The 19,553-nt window shown below is 47.0% G+C and overlaps 1 protein-coding gene across 1 annotated transcript; it reads left to right on the plus strand.

Annotated features, from left to right (window-relative positions):
- The first annotated feature begins 107 nt into the window (after window positions 1-107).
- On the plus strand, window positions 108-11,630 carry LMO2 (LIM domain only 2). Its single transcript, XM_058527332.1, has 4 exons — window positions 108-384; window positions 1,108-1,333; window positions 5,414-5,629; window positions 10,088-11,630. The coding sequence occupies exons 1-4, from the start codon at window positions 108-110 to the stop codon at window positions 10,305-10,307; spliced, it is 939 nt and encodes a 312-aa protein (XP_058383315.1). The 3' UTR covers window positions 10,308-11,630.
- Window positions 11,631-19,553: the final 7,923 nt, after the last annotated feature.

Genomic DNA, 19,553 nt, shown 5'->3' on the forward strand with positions numbered 1-19,553 from the left:
GTCATTGGAAAGGCGCTTTTCAATCGGAAAGGCACTTTTCTCCGTGCAGAGTATTTCTGGCACTTTACAGGGGGCCAGTTTAACCGCAGGAGTCCGATTTTTGAAAGATGCTGAGGGAGGGAATTCGGCCGCCAACAGACCGAGAGGAGACTCAGACCAGCGTGGCCCCTCCCTCGAGGATAGCGGCCCCTGGCACTGCTCAGGCGTACCCAGCCGGTGCGCTCCTGCTCGCACAGCTCCGGTCGCCTCTCCGGAGCGCGGACTCAGGCACAGCCCGCACCAGCAGAGCGGCGCTGTCCGGGGCGTCCCCGCGCACCGTGCCCGCTGACCTGGGACCTCGAACCCCGGACGGGCGCGAAAGCCACTCGGAACGCTTGCATTTCTGTATGTGCTCATTTCACATTCTCGTCTTTTCTTTCTTCCTGGAGCGGCCCGCTGGTTACTTTCAGTCTTAGTAACCAAAAGGGAAACGTCGAAGAGGGGAAGCCCTAAAGGATGATTTTAGAGGCCCCCAGCCACCTCTCCACGGAGAGGTGTTTACTGAGCGACTCGCTCCGTCCCCGACGGCGGCCCCTTTAAGAAGCCCGGTCCGTCCCGATGCTGCTGCTGTTTGTATCGCTAATCCCCAGGAGCCCCGTAAAAAAAAAAAAAAAAAAAAAAGGAAGAAAAAAGGGGAGGGGGGACCGGGCAGCTGTCTCTTTAAATGTGATTTCCTTCTATTGTATTTGAATCGTGATCAGGAAAAAGGAAATGAAACCAGAGACAGAGGGAAGCTGAGCGAAAATAGACCTTCCCGAGAGAGGAGGGAGCCGGGGGAGAGGCGCGGTCCCTCCCCGCCCCGGCGGCGAGCTCGCCCGCGCCCCCGGCCGGTGGTGCGAGGGGCTCGGCGGCCGGGCGGGCGCGCACAGCCCCGGCGGCGCGGAGCCGGCGACAGCGCGCGAGCCGGGCCGGACCGGGCGGCGGCGGGAGCGCGATGGAAGGTTAAGTCCTGAGCAGCGGCAGCAGCTGCAGCCGCCGGGGCCAGGCTGCGCGCCCCGGTCCCCGCCTCGGCCTCGGCGCGGCGCGCCGGCCGCGCGGTGATTCGCTCTCTCTCTTTGGCGTTTGAAGGGAGCGCGGCGACTGTCCTTGAGCGCGGAGGGGCGAGCTCGCCGCCAGAGCGCCGGAGCAAGAGGAGGCGCAGGAGCGGCGGCGGCGGCGCCCGAGCACCCGAGGGGGTCCGAGCCCCGGCAGCCGGCCAGCCCCGCGCCACAAAGGGAGCGCCCCCGCCGCCTGGCACGCCACCTCCCTCCCCAATGTCCTCGGCCATCGAGCGGAAGAGCCTGGACCCGTCTGAGTAAGTGCGGCGCCCCCGCCCCTGCCACCCTCGGGGTCCACGGCCTCGCGCCCGGGCGGCGGGGTGGCCGGGCGGGCGGCCGGCCAGAGGGCTCCAGGTGCGCGCCCGCGGCGTGCCCTTGGCTCCCTCTGCCTCGCGCCGGGCTCCCCCTTCCTCGCGGGTGACTCCGGGGGCCCTGGCGGGGGCTGGGGCTGCGGGCGGCGGGGCGAGGGGGTCGGCCCGGCGCCTCTGCGGGCCGCTCCCGGGACCTGGGACGCTCCCCGAGGCCACCGCAGGCCGGAAAGTTTACCCGGGAGCCGGCACAGGGGAGCGCGGAGGGGCGCAGGTGCAGTCCCGAGAGCGTTCCTGGCTTCGTGCTGCCCTCCCTTCCCCTCTCGGTCTCCTTTCTCTTTGTCCATTTGGTCCTGGAAAGGGGGACGTTGCAAGTGGATGTCTCTCGAGTCCCCGACGGCGCCCTTGCCAGACCGCAGGTGGAGCGGCCGCCAGCAGCGCCAGGGACGGGCGGGTGAGGGGTGCCAGCGTCCACCTCGGAGCCCGCTCTGGCCTCCGGAGCCTTAGAGCAGATAAATTCGGGGTTCATCTGGATACACGTACCCCTCCCCTCGAGGCCCGCCGATGGGGGCCTGTGAACCTCGAAAGTTACTACACCATTTCGCGTGTAGGTGAATTTTTCTGGGGAGCAGAGTCTCATAGCTTTTATCACAGCCTCAGAAGGTGTTGGAACCAGCGCTCTAATGAGCATGGGCCGCCTTTATTTTCTGAGCCTCTTACGGGTTTAAAGTGTCCCCTATTCCCACCCTGTACCTCCAACTCCTCCTTCGTGTTAACGTGGGGAGAAAGGGTTGTTTAAGATGTCATTTTCCCCATCAGCGCAAATGCCCTTTTAAGATTCATTAGCTGTCTGGTTTTGAAAATTTTTATTCCTTTGAAGTCCCCATCTAATCCTTTGAAGGGATTTGTTACACAGACCAAAGGAGCTGGTTAATGACTTGTCCATTTGTGCTTTTAAGAGCCATTTGTTTTCTTTTCTTTTCCTGCTTTAAAAGAATTGTGCTTTCCTGATTGAAGTCCCCCCTCCCCCCAATTTCAGCCTTCTGTTGTGTTTATATACCTGGGTTTCACCCTCAGTTTCCAGCATAAAAGCTCAGCATGTTCTCATAAAACACAGGAAGTCCCACGATCCAGTGAGAATATAAACATCACTGTTCAATCTTGAAGGTTCAGACACCAGTCCTAGAAGGAGCTGGGTTTGTTCTAGTAAAAACCAGCTTCCTTAAATTCTCAGGAGAAAAATAACACTCCTTTTAAAAAGTACATATCTGTGCAAACACTGGGTTTAAAGGGTGTTTTGCTCACTTGTTTTTTTACAAACCTAGAATTACAACTTAGCTGTGAGTTTTCAGAGCCTGGGCCAGACCATAGTAATACAATAAGAAAGTGAATTGGATGAATTGCCTTTGCAAGGTGCCTAATGCCTTTTTGATCAGCAGAACTTAGTCACTAATCCTTTTATTAGAAGATAAATCTGGAGGTTTTGGTTCCCTGAAGGAAGTTTGCTCTTTTCAAAGTTGTGCCTTTTCACTGAAATTAGAAAATTGAAATATCCTAACCACATAACACAGCAGGCACCTACCGAACCATGCTCCTCCACTCCGTCCTTCACTTCACTGTCTGCCCAGAGAAGACAGGCTCTAATTGAAGATGGACTGGCTAGTTGAGAAATTACTGCAGCACATTTTTTTTTCCCTGTATTCCTTGAAAATTGTTGAGAAGTCATCCCAGAAATCCGGGCTGAAGTACATTCAGGTGTGATATTCAGATGGGCTCTAGGAGAGGATAAAATATTAATTTGAGGGTGAATCCCATTCAGTTATTGGCTGGGAACATCCACCAAAGATAATGTGATATTATCATTAATTATAAAAAGATAGATAGAACCAATATCTTATCCTGGCCTTTCCTATCTTATCTCAGGCCATCACAATAGCTCTTTTGCTAACATTTCTACTGCGGACCACTATCCTACCAGATGCTTCATTGCGAACTTATGAAAAGCCAACTTGGGTCAGTCCCATCAGCATCTCCAAATTACAGATAGAAACTTGCCTAGGCATATGCAAATGAAACATTTAGACAAAAAGACAGCCAGAATTCATGGACGTGGAGCTTTCCTCTCCCAAGGGCAATCGGTGGCCCTTACCACCTCCCCGTGAGTAGCAAGAGCAGTTCATTTTAGTTCCAGGCAGTTCTGCACCAGCTAAGTGCAAATTCTCCTCTTTCACGGTTGGTTGGCAGCGTCAGCATCAGGGTATCCAGAGGTGTTGAGGTTCCGTGAGTGTGTTCAAAAGTCCGAAGTAAGACCATGGGCTGTGGAAAGAGAAGAGATGCACTCTGAGTCGATGAACTTGAAAATGCTGGGTATATTATTTTTCAGAAGGGAGAATGGAAGTCCTTATGTATAACCCGTGGAAACAAAGAGAAGCCAGTCAGGCTTCAGTGAATTCTTAAAACTATTTGAAGTCTTGAGTTTTTAAAAGAAAATTGGCTTGGGATGCACATTTCCTTGTTCTAAAAGGAGGTAATCTCATGAAGGACCCTTATTCTTGATCTACAAAGTGTGGGCTTGGTTTTAGTGTCCCTCAATATCCATAGGGAGGTGTGTACTTTACAGACAGATGTGTTATCAACAGTGGTACCTGAGCCTCGTCATCCCTGAGTGTCATGGGTGCTGAGCTCTGTGGGCACAGGCCAGTCAGGACACCTGGTCACTTGGTGAGTTAGTGTCATCTAGAAAAAGGAGACACAGATTTATACCCTCAAGGCACCAGCTGGGGTGGGGGTGGGGGGGTTGGACTCCCTTTGGGAATTTCACAGTTGGAAGCAGGTCCATTTTTAAAAACATAATAGATGTAAAAAAAAAATAGATTTGTGTTTGAGTAAGGTTCAAAAGAGCACTTGTTAATTGTTACAAATCAACAAGTATTAGGTTTTGCCTGTGTCTCATTTGATGCCGGAATCATTCCTCCCACTCCCTTTATTTTCTTTTGGCAAATGAAGTTATTTATTTTAAAATGTGTTTTAAAATAAATTTTCAGAGTATTCAGATTCCAGTTAAGCCAAGTGAACTGGAGGCGCTGTTTGACTTTTTAATGCAAGAACGCGTATCGTGGGCTCACAATTAACAATTACCCAGATGGGATTGCAGAGTCTGTTTACTGGCCTTCCACTCTGTGAAAATAATCATTGCTTCTTCCTCATTTTCTTTCCTAAACCAACTTTATCCAGATCAGTTTTGCTGTTGCAAAAATGTTCACGTGCAGAAAGGTCTATTTGATGTCCTTTATAAGTTTACCAGTGGCCTTAACACCTGGGATATTTCTCCAAGGATTCGTTCGGTAACAAGGATGGGATGCGGAATTTCTGTAAAAAACATAAAGTAATGAGGATTCCTATTATATTCTGATGGAATTTTTATTTTAGGAAGAGAAAGCAACTTCAAATAATTTGGGGCTGCTTTCTTCTTTCTTCGTCACCTCTGCTTTTGTGTAGTTGGGAGGGCTTGGGTAGGATGGAGCGTGGATTCAACAGGGAATTTGCAGACTTTTAGCCCTCTAGGTGGTCAGCTGTCCAGGTAGCAAACAACTCTTAGTCCCAAGCACCTCCTCTGGGATCAGCAGCGCCCTTGGGCCCTGGGTACAGGGGAGGAAGAAGGAGGAGAAATTTGGAGATAGAGAAGGAGAGGAGGAGGGGCGAGTGGGGAAGGAGAAGGCAGACCGCAGGTGCAGGGAGGGGTGCTGGGCTGTGGCAGGTGTGCAGTCCCCCTGGTGTTGCCTTGGCTGTCCCTTGGTGCCCCACACTTACTTCTCACAGGGTCTCAGGTGTGGGATCTGGCTCTCTCCTGCCCTAGCCCAAGGCTTCTGGGCCTCTCTGCCATCTGGCCTCGGGGTATGTTGTCCGGTTCTTTCTCCTTACGTCACTGACAGGTAGTTGAGGGAGGCTTCCTGATGGCCCAGAGTGATTGCTGAGCCCGTGCTGTCTCACCGAGATGAGGTTGTCCCTAATGCCTGGCCTCCTTTCCAGGGAGCCAGTGGACGAGGTGCTGCAGATCCCCCCGTCCCTGCTGACATGCGGAGGCTGCCAGCAGAACATCGGGGACCGCTACTTCCTGAAGGCCATCGACCAGTACTGGCACGAGGACTGCCTGAGCTGTGACCTGTGCGGGTGCCGGCTGGGCGAGGTGGGCCGGCGCCTCTACTACAAGCTGGGCCGGAAGCTCTGCCGGAGAGACTACCTCAGGTACCCTCCCCGCCCCCAGGGGCCCTGGGCAGGAGGGTCAGCGGCCACAGACCTCTGCATCTGGGTCTGTCTCCCCAGAGCTGCAGGGCTGGGTCTCAGCTACCCCCCACTCTGCCCCTAGAGGGGCAGTTGGCATCTTTTCCTGTGGGAGAAGCATGTTCTCAGGGATACATCTGTAAGTGGTAAAATACTAATATTTTGAAGGCAAGAGAATGATAAACACAAAATTCAGAATAGCGGTCCCCCCTGGGGGGGCAGGCTTCAGATAGCATTGGGGGGTAATTCGCGGGCGGCCTGAGGACCTGGGAGTGCTGCCGATGAGAAGTTTGAGAGTCTTAGGCGCTCACTTAATGCTTCCAAACGTACATGTAGGTTGTAAGTATTCTTTTGCTTGAGCTCAGTACTATGCGATGAGAAATTTAAAAATAGAAAGCACGTTCTCACTATGGCACTCTGAGCATTTGACTGTCACGGGGCCAGGGCCCTGGAGCTGGCTACAGGTCTGAGTCCCAGAACCGCTGCCCTCTGGCTCTGTGACCTTGGGTGTCACTTCACCTTCTGAACCTCAATTCCCTAATACTTCCAAGGAGGAGGTGAGGATTAGCTGGGGGAATCTGTGAGGTGCTTGGTGCAGGCGTATCAGATGCATGTCACTGCTCCTGTCACCAGCCCTCGTGACGTCATTGTGGAGGCTTTTCCTGTCTAATGAACAAAGAGATGGGAGGGCAAAATAGGACTCTGCAGCCCCAGGGAGACAGGAGCTGGGGACGTCGCTGATGCTCTGATGTTCCTACTGTGGGCCATGTGAATTTTCTGGCGCTCAATGAGTGCCTTTGCCTGGAATGTTCTAGCATCTCCAGTTTCGTATTAGCTGCTGTGGAGGTAACTCTGTGCCTTCTGCTGTCAGATCTGCTCAGCTGTGCAGCTGTCAGTTCTCTGCCATCGGCCTCTCTGTGGAGCGAGCAGCCCTGATACATGAGGACCACCTAACCCGGGGAAGCTTGTTTAGACTCAGTGCCCTTGGCTGCCAGGCCAGCTCTTCCTCCCAAATCTGCCCTCAGAACATTTTACATGAAAAAAAAGAGAAAAAACTGCAAGCAATTCTACAGTGAAGGAAGCTTATCTGTTTACCCAGAGACTGATAGAAGAAGCTTTTTTTTCCTCAATTCCCTGATCAAGTCCTTGCAAATTTGGTGGTTCAGAGAAAATAAGTAGGGTTTTCAATGACGGTGATTATGATTTTGGTCAATTTTTTATTAAGTTACAAGAAAATCGAACTGGGATAAATAAAGACCTGGTTTTGCTCGCTACCAGTTTGCCAAGTCAGTGCCGAAAAGCAGCTGGTAAATGATTCCCACTGGGCCCCTGACTCCGTCCCTGTCAAATCATTTGAATCTTATTAAATGAAGTGCAGCTCGAGTAAGGTCAAAGAGCCGGGCTGCTCCCTATCTCCACTGTTTTATATAACGTCCAAGAATAAACCCGGTGCTGCCTGGGCTTGTTAATCTTTTCCATTTTTAAAAAGGAGAGAAAAAAATAGTCTGGGAGGACCCAATGTTAATTAACTTGTGTCTTGGTGACATGAAATAATTCCTCTCCGTGCTACATTCCTAGGCTACATGTTAATTAACTGTGTTAGTGCAGGCGTTTCCAGCCATCCTTTAATATTTATATTATTGTTATTAAAATGGGCAAGAGAAAGCTTAAGATGTGACACCTCTTGACAGAGGAGAAAAATCATTTTCTGCTTCAGGGATAGTCTTGTAGCTATTAGACCTGTTTACTTGCATTCTTAACGTCTCTGGCAGCATCTTTAACAAAGACAAGTTGGAGGGTGACCGAATGGGTCCTGTGATGGGGTTCAGTCCTTCTCCCCATTCCATGACTTTTGAGGATTTCCAGTGGCTGACTCGCCTGTTACAGGCCTTTTCACACATTTAGCCTCAAATATTCATGAGACCCCCATCAGAGCATAAACCCTGCAGCTGTGGCGTTGTGTTGTGGGAACCTAACAGCAGCTGTTCATAGCAGTGCCCGGTCCAGAGCCCCTCAGATCCCTTTCTGTCAATTTTTCTGTGCACCCCGCTCTGCACAGTGGTTTTACTTTCAGCAGCCAGCATCTGCTCTGTTAGCGCTAGAAGCACGCCCCCTCCCCCAGACCCCAGCGGACCTAACCAGGGACTGGCACAGGGGCGCTGAAGCCTGCCACTCGGCCGGGAGCCCGGGAGACGAAGCCCTAACCTCAGAGCTCCCTCTGAGGGACTCTGCCTAGGATTGCAACTTTGCTGGCCTTCCTCCCGCCTCCTTGCTACCTTACTGGTTTCCGCTGAGGACACGTCCCTAGTAAGTCTGACCTCTGTGTCTGCTTCTCGGATGTCCAGCCTAAGGCACTGATTCTTGGTGCGAGAGGTGGATGCTCAAGGTAGACGTCAAGTCCTGGTTTATTTACTGGAAGTCGGATCTCAGAATCTCGGAGCTGAAGGGGCTGCAGAGGGTCTTCTGTTCCAGCGTCCTTGTCATAGCTTAAGACACAGAAGCTGGGAGACAGGATGTCATTTGCTCTGAGGCACCTGGCTCACTAGAGGTGATGCTGGACCTGAACTTGCCTCCCAAATCTTAGTCCTTCGTCCTTCCCTCTATTAGCTGCCTGATGTGTGTTGTAATTTACCCCCAACTTCCCTTTAATAAACGCTCTCCTGCCTTAACACCCAGGCAGTTGGCTTCATTCCCGCACACTGTTTGGTGAGTCGTTTATCCTCACTCAGGCCCACACTCAACCTACTGAACAGTCAGGAAAGCAAAACTGTCTTTCTATGCTGTGACCTCCAAGGTGGCAGTTCCCCACAGCTCCACCATCTGCTATGTTGGGATAAAATGTTCTCCCCAGGCGTGAATTTGATCCCAGGCGGTACCTTGAAAACACTCAGAGATCTTCAAATGGAGAGTGAGATTCAGAGGGAAGTAGCTGGCCCCGGCTCTCACTGTGAGCTCTTACCCACAGACTACGTCTCCTTGATGGCGTTAATTTTGCCCAGATGTTTCAAAATTTGTCAACTGCCCTTTTCTCCCCTACAGCCCTTCAGAATGTCCCAGTTGATTCTCTTCTCTTCTGAAGCTAATAAGAACTTCCAAGAGGAACAAGCGTTTACCTAAAATTGTCCTAAAGGTCTTATGTGGAAAGGACCTGCGAATATGCCATGTTATCAGGCACATGAGAAAATGACTTCCTGTAGGGAGACTGGTGCAGTTGGGAACACCCCCGAGATGTGTTAAACCCACCAGTGTTGGCTTAGCCCTTGAATGTTGGTCCTTTGACGGGCTCCCTTTGATCCTTCTAACAGCCGAACTAGGTAGATGCGCTGATCACGGCTGTGTCACAAGCTCAGAGGAATCAGAGGTCTCGCCAGGTCACTCAGGTACTCAGGGCTAGTCCTGGATGGCATCTGGGTCTTCTGACTCCAATGTTTGTGTTATTCCACTCTTTTGAGCTGATTCTCAAACTTCAGCCTACATCAGAATCCCCTGGAAGTGTGATTCTCGTTAACACACAGACTGCTGAGCCTCACCCCGAGTGTCTCCATCAGGGGACCTGAGAATCTGCATTTGTAACAAGTTCCCAGGTGATACAAATGCTGCTGGTCCCAGGACCACACTTTGAGAACCACTGCACTCGGCTCCACTGTGTTGCATCTTGCACCTCAACACTGAATATTGCTTGAAATAAGTGGCTCATCAACTGAGACTTAGGAGAGTCTTGATTTCAGTGTCAGAAAAGTTTCCCCAGAGAGTCATCCCCGGGGGCAGTGAGGACCTTGAATTAAGATCTTCACTCAGTGTGGAGAGGTGCTGTTTGTCTCCAGCTCTCTGAGGCAGGAGTAACTGCAGCATGTTTTCTGTTGAACTCCCTCTGTCCTCCAGAAACTGGGGTCCCAGCAAACAGTCGTGTGGAAATGGCCTTTCTAGCTTGTGGAGGAATTCAAGACCACCCCTCCCTGTGGGCGGAATTAGTGGCTGTCACAAAGAGTTTGGGAGCCTCAGAAAGATGCCCATTTTTTTGCATTCCTGGTCTATTCCCTCCAGCTCCTCTTCTAAAATGCGAGCTCCCCTGGGGGGTGGGTATATGCAATACATGCCTAACCTCTTAAAGCACTTCAGCTGTGAGTCTCTCCCACCCAGGAGGCGCCAGAGGCGTGGAGCATGCTTGCTGTGGGTAGGGAGAGAGCTCAGAAAAGGGTCGAGTTATGCCAGACACAAATGCCGCAGATCTTGGGCTCATCCTGGAGGGCCGTCTCCCTTCTAGGAAAGACTCTACAAGTCCACCATCTGTCTGGACCCAGCTCCTCCTTGCTTCCTGACTTCTTGGAAATTCAGCCTAGTTTATGGAACCCATCCTCAAGCCCTTTCTTCCAGTATTGTCTCTGCCACTGTCTTCTTAGCTGTTCTTTCTTTTTTCCCCAGGCTTTTTGGCCAAGATGGTCTCTGCGCATCCTGTGACAAGCGGATCCGAGCCTACGAGATGACGATGCGGGTGAAAGACAAGGTGTACCACCTGGAATGCTTCAAATGCGCCGCCTGTCAGAAGCATTTCTGTGTGGGCGACAGATACCTCCTCATCAACTCTGACATAGTGTGCGAGCAGGACATCTACGAGTGGACTAAGATGAATGGAATGATATAGGCTAGAGTCCCCACGTCTTTGGGGAGGGTTTTCACTGAAAGTCACTGTCTCCGTGGGGTCTTCACTCTTAGGCACTTTGGGGATTTGAGGGTGGGATGAGGCATTTCTGAGGGGATGGTAGACCCTAATTGGACACCAAGACACAGCACCCAAGTGACACTACAAGGGACAAGACTTAAATGTGACAAAGTGACTGGCCTTCAGGGAGAACTTATGGACAATGGCCACAGCCTGTCCTTGGTAACTGACATGATTAGTGTGGAGAGGAGCGTTTGGGGTGCAAGCAGGCACTGTGCCACCATGCTGGAACGCCACATCTACAGAGAGGGAACGTGTGTGCAGACGTGTTGTGACTTTGACCCTTGAAATCTAGAGATGTGCAATTGATTTCTTTTCTTCCTGGCTTTATGACGGCCCTGTTCCAGTCACTGTCTTCCATACAGGGAAGGACAGAGAGGAGAGTGCTGTCCTTTTCTTTGTGGCCACCTCCCCAAGGCCTTAAGTTTGGACCTAAGGGAAACTGCACGGAGACACATTTTAGTTGAAAATGGAAACTGCAACTTTTAACCAAACAATTATTGAAAGCAATGCTGATGAATCACTGTTTTTAGACACCTTAGTTTTGAGGTGAGGAGTTCCACATATTGTTTCTACACAAATGTAAATCTAAAAAAAAAAAAAATTGTTCAACTATTTTATTATCTTAGATTATATCAAAGTATTTGTTGTGTGTAGTTAAAAAAAACTGCAGACAATAAAAATGACAGACTAAAATGCGGTGTTGTTGATTTGATAATGACTTATAATTTGGGATGGCAGGAAAATGGCTTTTTCTATTGTAAAGGAGAAGTAAATAAGCAATTTACTCTTAGGACAAATAAAAACTTCCGTTTATTGCGAGGGTTTGTGTGAGACAGGCACGTTTCTGTATGAGCAGCAATCATGTTAACAGGTCATCGTGCAGCTCAGAGGGCTGTAGAATGAAGGGAAGGCAAGATCATTGCCTTTGGGAACCTGTAACCTAGAAAGGACACAAATACATAAAACAGACTCCCTTTGGGAGAGAAGGTAGTTACCTAGTTTGAAATGTGGCAAAGATGCTGAGCTTGACACTGCGATTTTCCAAGACGTGTGTCTCGGGGTGTTTCATGACAAGCGGTGGAGAGGACCTCCGTGGGAGGATGCAGAGCAGGCACCCTGGGCCAGGCTGCCGGGAACTGGCTCAGAGCGCCACCTGCTGGCCTTCATCTCAGCTCGCTAGTTCAGGCCTGTGCTGATGAAAGACAAACCTAGATGGGTTTGCTTCTCAACTGTTTCGTAAAAATATTGGCAAACACCAAGAAGTCCTAATGTGTTTAATTATCAAGACAGCAGAAACATGACTCTAATGCTACCGTTAATTAACTATGATATCCCTTTAAAACCTCCATCGCTAAGGTTTGCTTCTTTTCTTCTAGAGGAGAAATAATTAAGTGATGGCTGTCTCAGTCTGTAAAATGCTAAAAGTGGTTGGGAAATTTGCTTAAGTGGCCTATTTTTAAAAAATCTAATTATATTGCGTTTCAACTCAGGTGGTGGTAAGGTGCTGCCGGTGAGGGGATTTTTGTTCTAAATCAGCAAAGGGGATGTGGTTCTCTAATTGTGTCCCTGAATGGGCAGTGTCAGCACCACCTGAGAGCTTATTAAAGACGAAGATTCATGGGCTCCACCTCAGACAGAGTGAGTCAGAAACTCTGGGGCTGGGCTTTGGCAATCTGAGTTCTCACAAGCCCTGGAGATGATTCTCCTCGTGCTGGAGTTTGAGAATGGCTGTTCCCAGACATCCCCAGTTAGGCAGATCATGGGCTAATAGTTAATAAATAGTTAATATTTGACACAAACGTTAATCACTGAGTAACTTTTCCACATGTAGATAAACACTGTCTACCCCGGTCCCTAAACTGAAAACTCTTACATAGTTTTGTCACTCAGCTAACAGTTATTATCTACCAGCTCAGTCTCAATTCAATCCACCATTTTCAACCATATCGACATTAATTATAATAACAATAATAATAGATTTTAGCTATGCAACTATCCAATGAGCAGTATTAGGTAAAAATAAAAATGATTCTTGCTTTGGAAATATAAACTTCATTCTTAATCCCTGTGGTAGTACCACACACGTAAAATTCCGGAGCTCAGCCAACACTTGTGCTGTCCTCAGTGGAGCCATAATTAACGTGTCCCATTTGTCAATGGCAAGTCTTGCAGAATTGTGAATGCACAGGCAGAGTCCTTGTGTGACAAGTCACCCCAGGGCCCCAAACGTCTAACCCACAACTGACCCGAGAGGAGGGACGTGTGAAGAGACTTCCCGAGAGACCAGTTCCCAGAGTCTCGCCTGGTGGTCCTTGGCTGAGCGTGTAACCCACACGCTGTAGACCCAGAGTCAGGAGGACCGGCCCCCTGCTCCATTCCCTGGTCCATGTCTTTTTAAATTTTATTTATTTATTTTTCCCCCCAAAGCCCCAGTAGATAGTTGTATGTCATAGTTGCACATCCTTCCAGTTGCTGCATATGGGACTCGGCCGCAGCATGGCCGGAGAAGCGGTGCATAGGTGTGCGCCCGGGATCCGAACCCGGGCCGCCAGCAGTGGAGCTCGCGCACTTAACTGCTAAGCCACGGGGCCGGCCCTGGTCCATGTCTTAATTCAGCAGTTTGCTGGAACCTTTTTCTTCGTCTCCTCTCATTAATGTCTTATGTCCTGGCCCAGCTTCCCTTTACTGCTGTCTCTAATAGAACCACTGCTTCTGAGGGAAACATGGAGTCCTACAAAGTGAAAATAGAGCAGCGGCTAGGAACTTTATCATCTGAAGACTTGGATTTGAATTGCAGTGACGTGCTTTATTTACTTAACAAACATCACATAGACTCACTGTGTGCCAGGCCGCATTCTAGGTGCTTTATAAATAGTAACTCCTTTAATCCTCGCAACGGCCCTATGTGCCAGTTTCTGTTTACTCTCATCTGCATCTTACTGCCTGGGAAACTGAAGCACAGACAGCTTTAGTAACTTGCCTAAGGTCTACCAGCTAAAACATGACAGAAGCAGGCTGTAAGCGAGGGCCTTCAGCTGTCCTCTGCTGCCGCTCTCTTAGGCTCACCTCCCTGAACCTCAGGTTGCTCTTCTGCAAAATAGGGAAAACTAATAGTTTTCTCCCCAGGTTATTTGAAAATATTTGAGTTCAGTCTAGCCAGAAATGTAAGCAAAGCACCATAATACAAGATTAGCACCATAATAAAGATATGTAAAAAGTGCTACGGAAACACAGATGAGGGAACAATTAGGTCAGCTCAGGTGGCTGTCTGCAGTAAAGAGGAAATGACATTTGAAATGACCCTGGACCGGGAAGGAGGTGACAGGGGCAAGAGCAAAGACTCAGAGACCTTGACCTTGCAGAGCAAGTAGTCAGGTGAGCCCAGAGCTTTCACGGTGGTGGTGGTGGTGGGCTTTGGCGGGAGAGGGACCTGGGGCCTGTGAGTAAATAAATAACGGAGAGGAGGTTTTCCGCAATTTTGAGACTGAATGGCAAATCAAAATCAAAGCTCAGGAATCTCCAAGGGGATGGGGGGAGGGAGCAAGGGAGGTACAAGATGGGCCCAGAACATCGTATGCCAGCAAGCAAAGAAGTGCTCAAAACATAATGACGCAGGCATGCCACAGGGGCAAAGAAGCCAGCTTGAAGGGTCATCAATGGCCAGATCTGGACAATTTGACTATCAAAATAATTAAGGACAGTAATGGGTTATAAACCACTGGGGAAAAAATAAGAATTCATGCGCTCATACCAACAATCAGTAAACACGGGAGAACGCAGGGCTCTTGCTGACAGAAACTTGAGTGCCAGCTGGTAAATGTGAAGAGAGTGTGGGAGCCAGAAAATCATCATTGTGCAACCACCATAGTGAGATGAGAGAATCAAGCTAGAATCATCAATAGTTGCTAAATTTCAACAAAGAGCGAGTGAGATGATCTACGGTCTTCAAGTGCTTCCACATATTGCCCATCAGTTGCAGGGTGAGACCAGCAATTACACAGTGGAGAAATGATGACACCTCGACTGGGTGACCCATGGGGGCAGAGAGACACTGTGTGGCCCCAGACGTGACACTGTCAGGGACACAGAGTCACTTGTTTTATATTCTGGCTGAGACTGCACAACCCGAATCTAATTATGAGATAAATTATCAAGCAAACTCAAAATGATGAACGTTGTATTTAAAAAAGTTGGGACATGGACTCTATCCTCCAAAATGTCAATGTCATAAAAGACAAAGTAAGGCTGTGGGAATGTTCCAGGTTAAAGAAGGCTAAGGAGACCTGACAACTAAATCCAATACCTGGCCCTTTACTGGATCCAGTACCAGAGGGGAAAAAAAGGCTATAAAGGACATCATTGGGTCAATTGATAAAATCGGAACATGAATGGGTAGATTAGTTCAGAGTATTGCACAAATGTTAAATCTGCTGAGGTTGATAACTGTACTGTGGTTATGTAAGAGAATATTCCTATTATTAGGAATAACACACTGAAATATTTAGGAGTAAAGGGTCATGATGTATGTAACTTATTCTCAAATGATTGAGAAAAAATTTGTGTGTGTGTGTGCAGAGAGAATAAATGCTAAAGCAAATTGAGTAAAAACGTTAACACGTGAATCTAGGTAAAGGATATACAGGCACACTATTTTTATTCTTGCAACTTTTTAATAATTTTAGTACTATTTACAAATAAAAAGTTTTTTAAAAACACAGGAATCTTGACTTCTTGTTTGGGGCTTTTGGTTCAACTGGGAGAAGAATAGGAGAGGTAAGAGAGGAAAAATACGGTTTAGGAGTCGGTGATCTACTACTATTCAGTAGTCACAATTTTAATGTACTTTTGACCTTAGAAATGAAAAATGTGTCTCAAGCAAGCAATTCCCCCCAAACACACACACGTGAAGTGAATGATATGTTTAGGAGGATTCACTCAGTACCAATTTCTGAAGCAGGTTATTTCTCAACCTAATAAAATGCGTTTACTACAAATTCTGCATTTCCTTTCTAATTAGGATCAAGATTTAATCATCTGGCTCTGAAATGTGTGTATCATAGGATCAGGAATCTAAGCTATAATGTTTTGTACGCTGATCTAAGAATTGCGTTAAAAGAAGTTTCAAAGCACTAAAGTCACTCCATTCTCTACCAGTGGCTGTGTGTTAATTCTCCCAGAAAATCATCGATTCTCTGAGTTAATAGAATCTTTGAAGATAAATCAAGTCAATTTCCATTGTCACATTGTGAAGCTTTTGAACTGGGCACACTGAATTATCCTATTTGATGACCACCTTGAAGACAGCTGTGGGGTAATCTTAAGAAAACCCACAGCAGCAGCTTCTGTGTGTCACAGCCTTTCCACCTGACCCTTCATTCTCATTACTTAATGGGCAGCTCGATGCAAATCCCCCCTTAGATATATAGTAGGTAAAATAGCTAAGATTGTCAATGTAATGTGATAGAAAGAACACGGAAATGGAAATTGGAAACCTGATTGTGTCTCTAATTAGGGGTGTGTCTCTAGGCAGACCTCAGTTTCCTTATTTGCACAATGAGGAACTTATTGTAGATTACCTGTAGGAATTCGCTACTCAAAATGTGGTTTACAGACCGCTAAGTATGGAACTTGGGAGTCAGTGTTTGTAATAGCCAGTCTCCAAGATGCCCTCAATGATTCTTGCCTCCTGGCTTCGTACTCTGTGTAGTCTCCACCCACATCAAATAGCACTAACCTGTCTAATCGATAGGATATTGCAGAAATGATAGAAGGTAACTTCTGAGGTTAGGTCATAAAAGATTTTGGGGCTTCCATCATGCCGTCTCTTGGATCACTTGCTCTGGAGAGAACCAGCCACCATGCCATGAAGATGCTCAAACAGACCATGTGCTATCGCCATTCACAAAAATTAACTCAAAATGGATCAAAGACCTGAAGGTGAGACCTGAAACTATAAAACTCATAGAAGAAAATATAGGCAACACACTATTTGACATTGGGTTTAAAGGAATCTTTTCGGATGACATGCCTACCCAGACTAGGGAAACTAAAGAAAAAATAAACAAGTGGGACTTTATCAGACTAAAGAGCTTTTATAAGACAAATGAAACCAGAATCAAGATGAACAAACAACCAACCAGCTGGGAAAGAATATTTGCAAAACATACATCTGACAAGGGGTTGATCTCCATAATATATAAAGAACTCACACAATTGAACAACAAAAAAACAAACAACCCGATCAAAAAATGGGCAGAGGAAATGAACAGACACTTCTCCAAGGAAGATATACAGATGGCCAACAGGCACATGAAAAGATGCTCAACATCACTAATCATCAGGGAAATGCAAATCAAAACAACACTAAGATACCACCTCACGCCCGTTAGAATGGCTATAATCACCAAGACAAAAAACAACAAATGTTGGAGAGGATGTGGAGAAACAGGAACCCTCATACACAGCTGGTGGGAATGCAAATTGGTGCAGCCTCTATGGAAAACGGTATGGAGATTCCTCAAAGAATTAAAAATAGAGATGCCCTATGATCCAGCCATCCCACTACTGGGAATCTATCCAACGCACCTGAAATCAACAATCCAAAGAGGCTTATGCACCCCTATGTTCATTGCAGCATTATTCACCATAGCCAAGAAGTGAAAGCAACCTAAGTGTCCCTCGACTGACGATTGGATTAAGAAAATGTGGTATATATATACAATGGAATACTACTCAGCCATAAAAAAAGACAAAATCGTCCCATTTGCAACAACATGGATGGGCCTGGAGCGTATTATGTTAAGTGAAATAAGCCAGAAAGAGAAAGACAAACACTGTATGATCTCACTCCTATGTGGAATATAAACCAACACATGGACAGAGAAAACTGGACTGTGGTTACCCGGGAAGTGGGGGTGGGGGGTGGGCACAAGGGGTGAAGGGAGTCATATATGGGGTGATGGACAAACAAAAATGTACAACCCAAAATTTCACAATGTTAGAAACCATTAAAATATCAATAAAAAAAAAAAAAACCACATGCTCACTGAAAAACAAAAAACAAAAAACAAAAAAAAAAAAAGATGCTCAAACAGCTCTACGGGGAGGTCCATGTGGCCCATCAGCCAGCACTCATTTGCCAATCATATGAAGGAGCTACCTTGAAAACAGATCTAGCCCCGGTCAAGTCTTCAGATGACTGCAGCCCTGGCCTACACTTCGAACATAACCTCACAAGAGATTCCTAAGCCAGAATCAGTCAACTAAGCTGCTCCTGAATTTCTGACCCACAGAAATTGTGTAAGTAAATAATTGTTGTTTTAAGCCACTGAACTTCGGGATAATTTGTTATGCATCAAGCTACAATTAAAACACATGTAGAAACACTTATAGCAATTTGAAGGAGTACTCTTATGTCTATTGAATCTAGTGATAAAAAATTGGGCTTTTATTTTGTATACCCTTTAAATTTTTTATTTTTCCAGACATTCACTTTTTATCATATTTTACCAAAGTATCAGTCCATGGTGGATTGAAAATTAAAAAACAAACAAAAATACACAATTGGTTCTAATCCATAGAGAGTCTGAAAAACACTAATCAGAATAATATAATCTTAGAGTGGAAAAAGGTTTTTGAAATTATCCAGTCCAACCTCTTACTCAATGAATTAACTGGCTCTTACAGTTTTCCTACAGTTTTCCAGAAATAAAATTCTGATTCTTAGCAGCATTTTTATTATCATCATTGTTATTAAACATGCTTTTTATTGAGACACCAGGTGGGAGGCCATTGCAGAATCCTAGAGAGAGATGACGGAGGCTTGGACTAGGCTGCTCGCAATGAGGATGGAGAAAAGTCAACAGGTTAAAGATACATTTCAGAGGTAGCTAAATAACTTAGCGGGCACTGAAAAAATGATTGTTTGTTTTATTATTTTTACTACTAAGTGGGACTTCTTAACTATGTTGGGCATCATTTTTTGTTGAAGAAACGTTGCCTTCACAGTGTTTGCTGCAACACAATTTGCAGTATTCTCTAAGATTTTACTTGCTTAGTGTGATCAGAGGAAATGAGCTACTGAGAAAGGAAATTTTTTATTTGAATATAGACAAAATATTTTTTTTTCTTAGCTGATGATTGAAGAAAAAAACATAGTTGGTTTTAATTGCTGGGGACTTGGGATCATTAGAAAAGAATGTGAATCTTCTGATCCTGCCTGTCATGGCTTATAATGAAACCAAGGGGCCCAGTGATGAGTACACCCAGCTTTACTGAACAAGGGAGGTGAGACACATCGCACCCAGATGTATACAAAGAAGTAAAATCTAAACCAGAGAGTGCTTAGTTTGGGCAGGACAGTAGCCTAAGACAACCTACTACACCTAATAACGCTGGATAAAATCGATCCAAAGATATTTACATGCAACATTGAGCTGCAGGAAGAACAAACAGAGGTCCAGATAAATAGAGGCCAGAAAAGCTGCATAAAGCTGACACTGAGGCGCCCTGAGAAAGTTACTGGCCACTGCAACCTGTTCCACACAGATATAAGAGACGAGCATTGCTGTGAAGCGGAGGTTGGAAGCAAGAAACCTACATAAAAGCAGAGAGAGCACAGAGCTACACCCACCATCAAAGGGTGGGCTGGAAAAAAATCTATCCACAGGCACAGAGAGATGTCAAGAAAGTTTGTAATCGCTGCCTGGATTCTGGAGGAGAGAAAACAAAAATTCCCCTGAGAACTCAAAACCTCATGCCTATGGCTTGTACAGATCCTGAATTTACCATAAATGCACAGCCCGGGGAACTGTAATGAAAATTTACACTGGGCCAGTGATTCCCCATCTCCCTAGGAGGAGGCAAACACAAACTTTCTCTGAAGGGGCATACTTGCAACCCAGACTGTGAGGAATTTCCATGGAAAAATAAAGACTCACTCAAGATGAGCTTAAAATAAACCGACAAAAGAAGTAAATAAGCTGTGCAGTACCAGGATAACAACGCTCTTCCCGTGAGCAGGTATCAGAAACCACAGCACAGAGACCCCAAGAACTGCAGTTAATCAAAAAAGAGTTTAAAAGATAATATAGGGGCTGGCCCCGTGGCTTAGTGGTTGAGTGCGCACGCTCCGCTACTGGTGGCCCGGGTTCGGATCCCGGGCGC

This window comes from Diceros bicornis, chromosome 31 (assembly GCF_020826845.1).
Source record: "Diceros bicornis minor isolate mBicDic1 chromosome 31, mDicBic1.mat.cur, whole genome shotgun sequence".
In the NCBI taxonomy this organism is placed as follows: domain Eukaryota; kingdom Metazoa; phylum Chordata; class Mammalia; order Perissodactyla; family Rhinocerotidae; genus Diceros; species Diceros bicornis.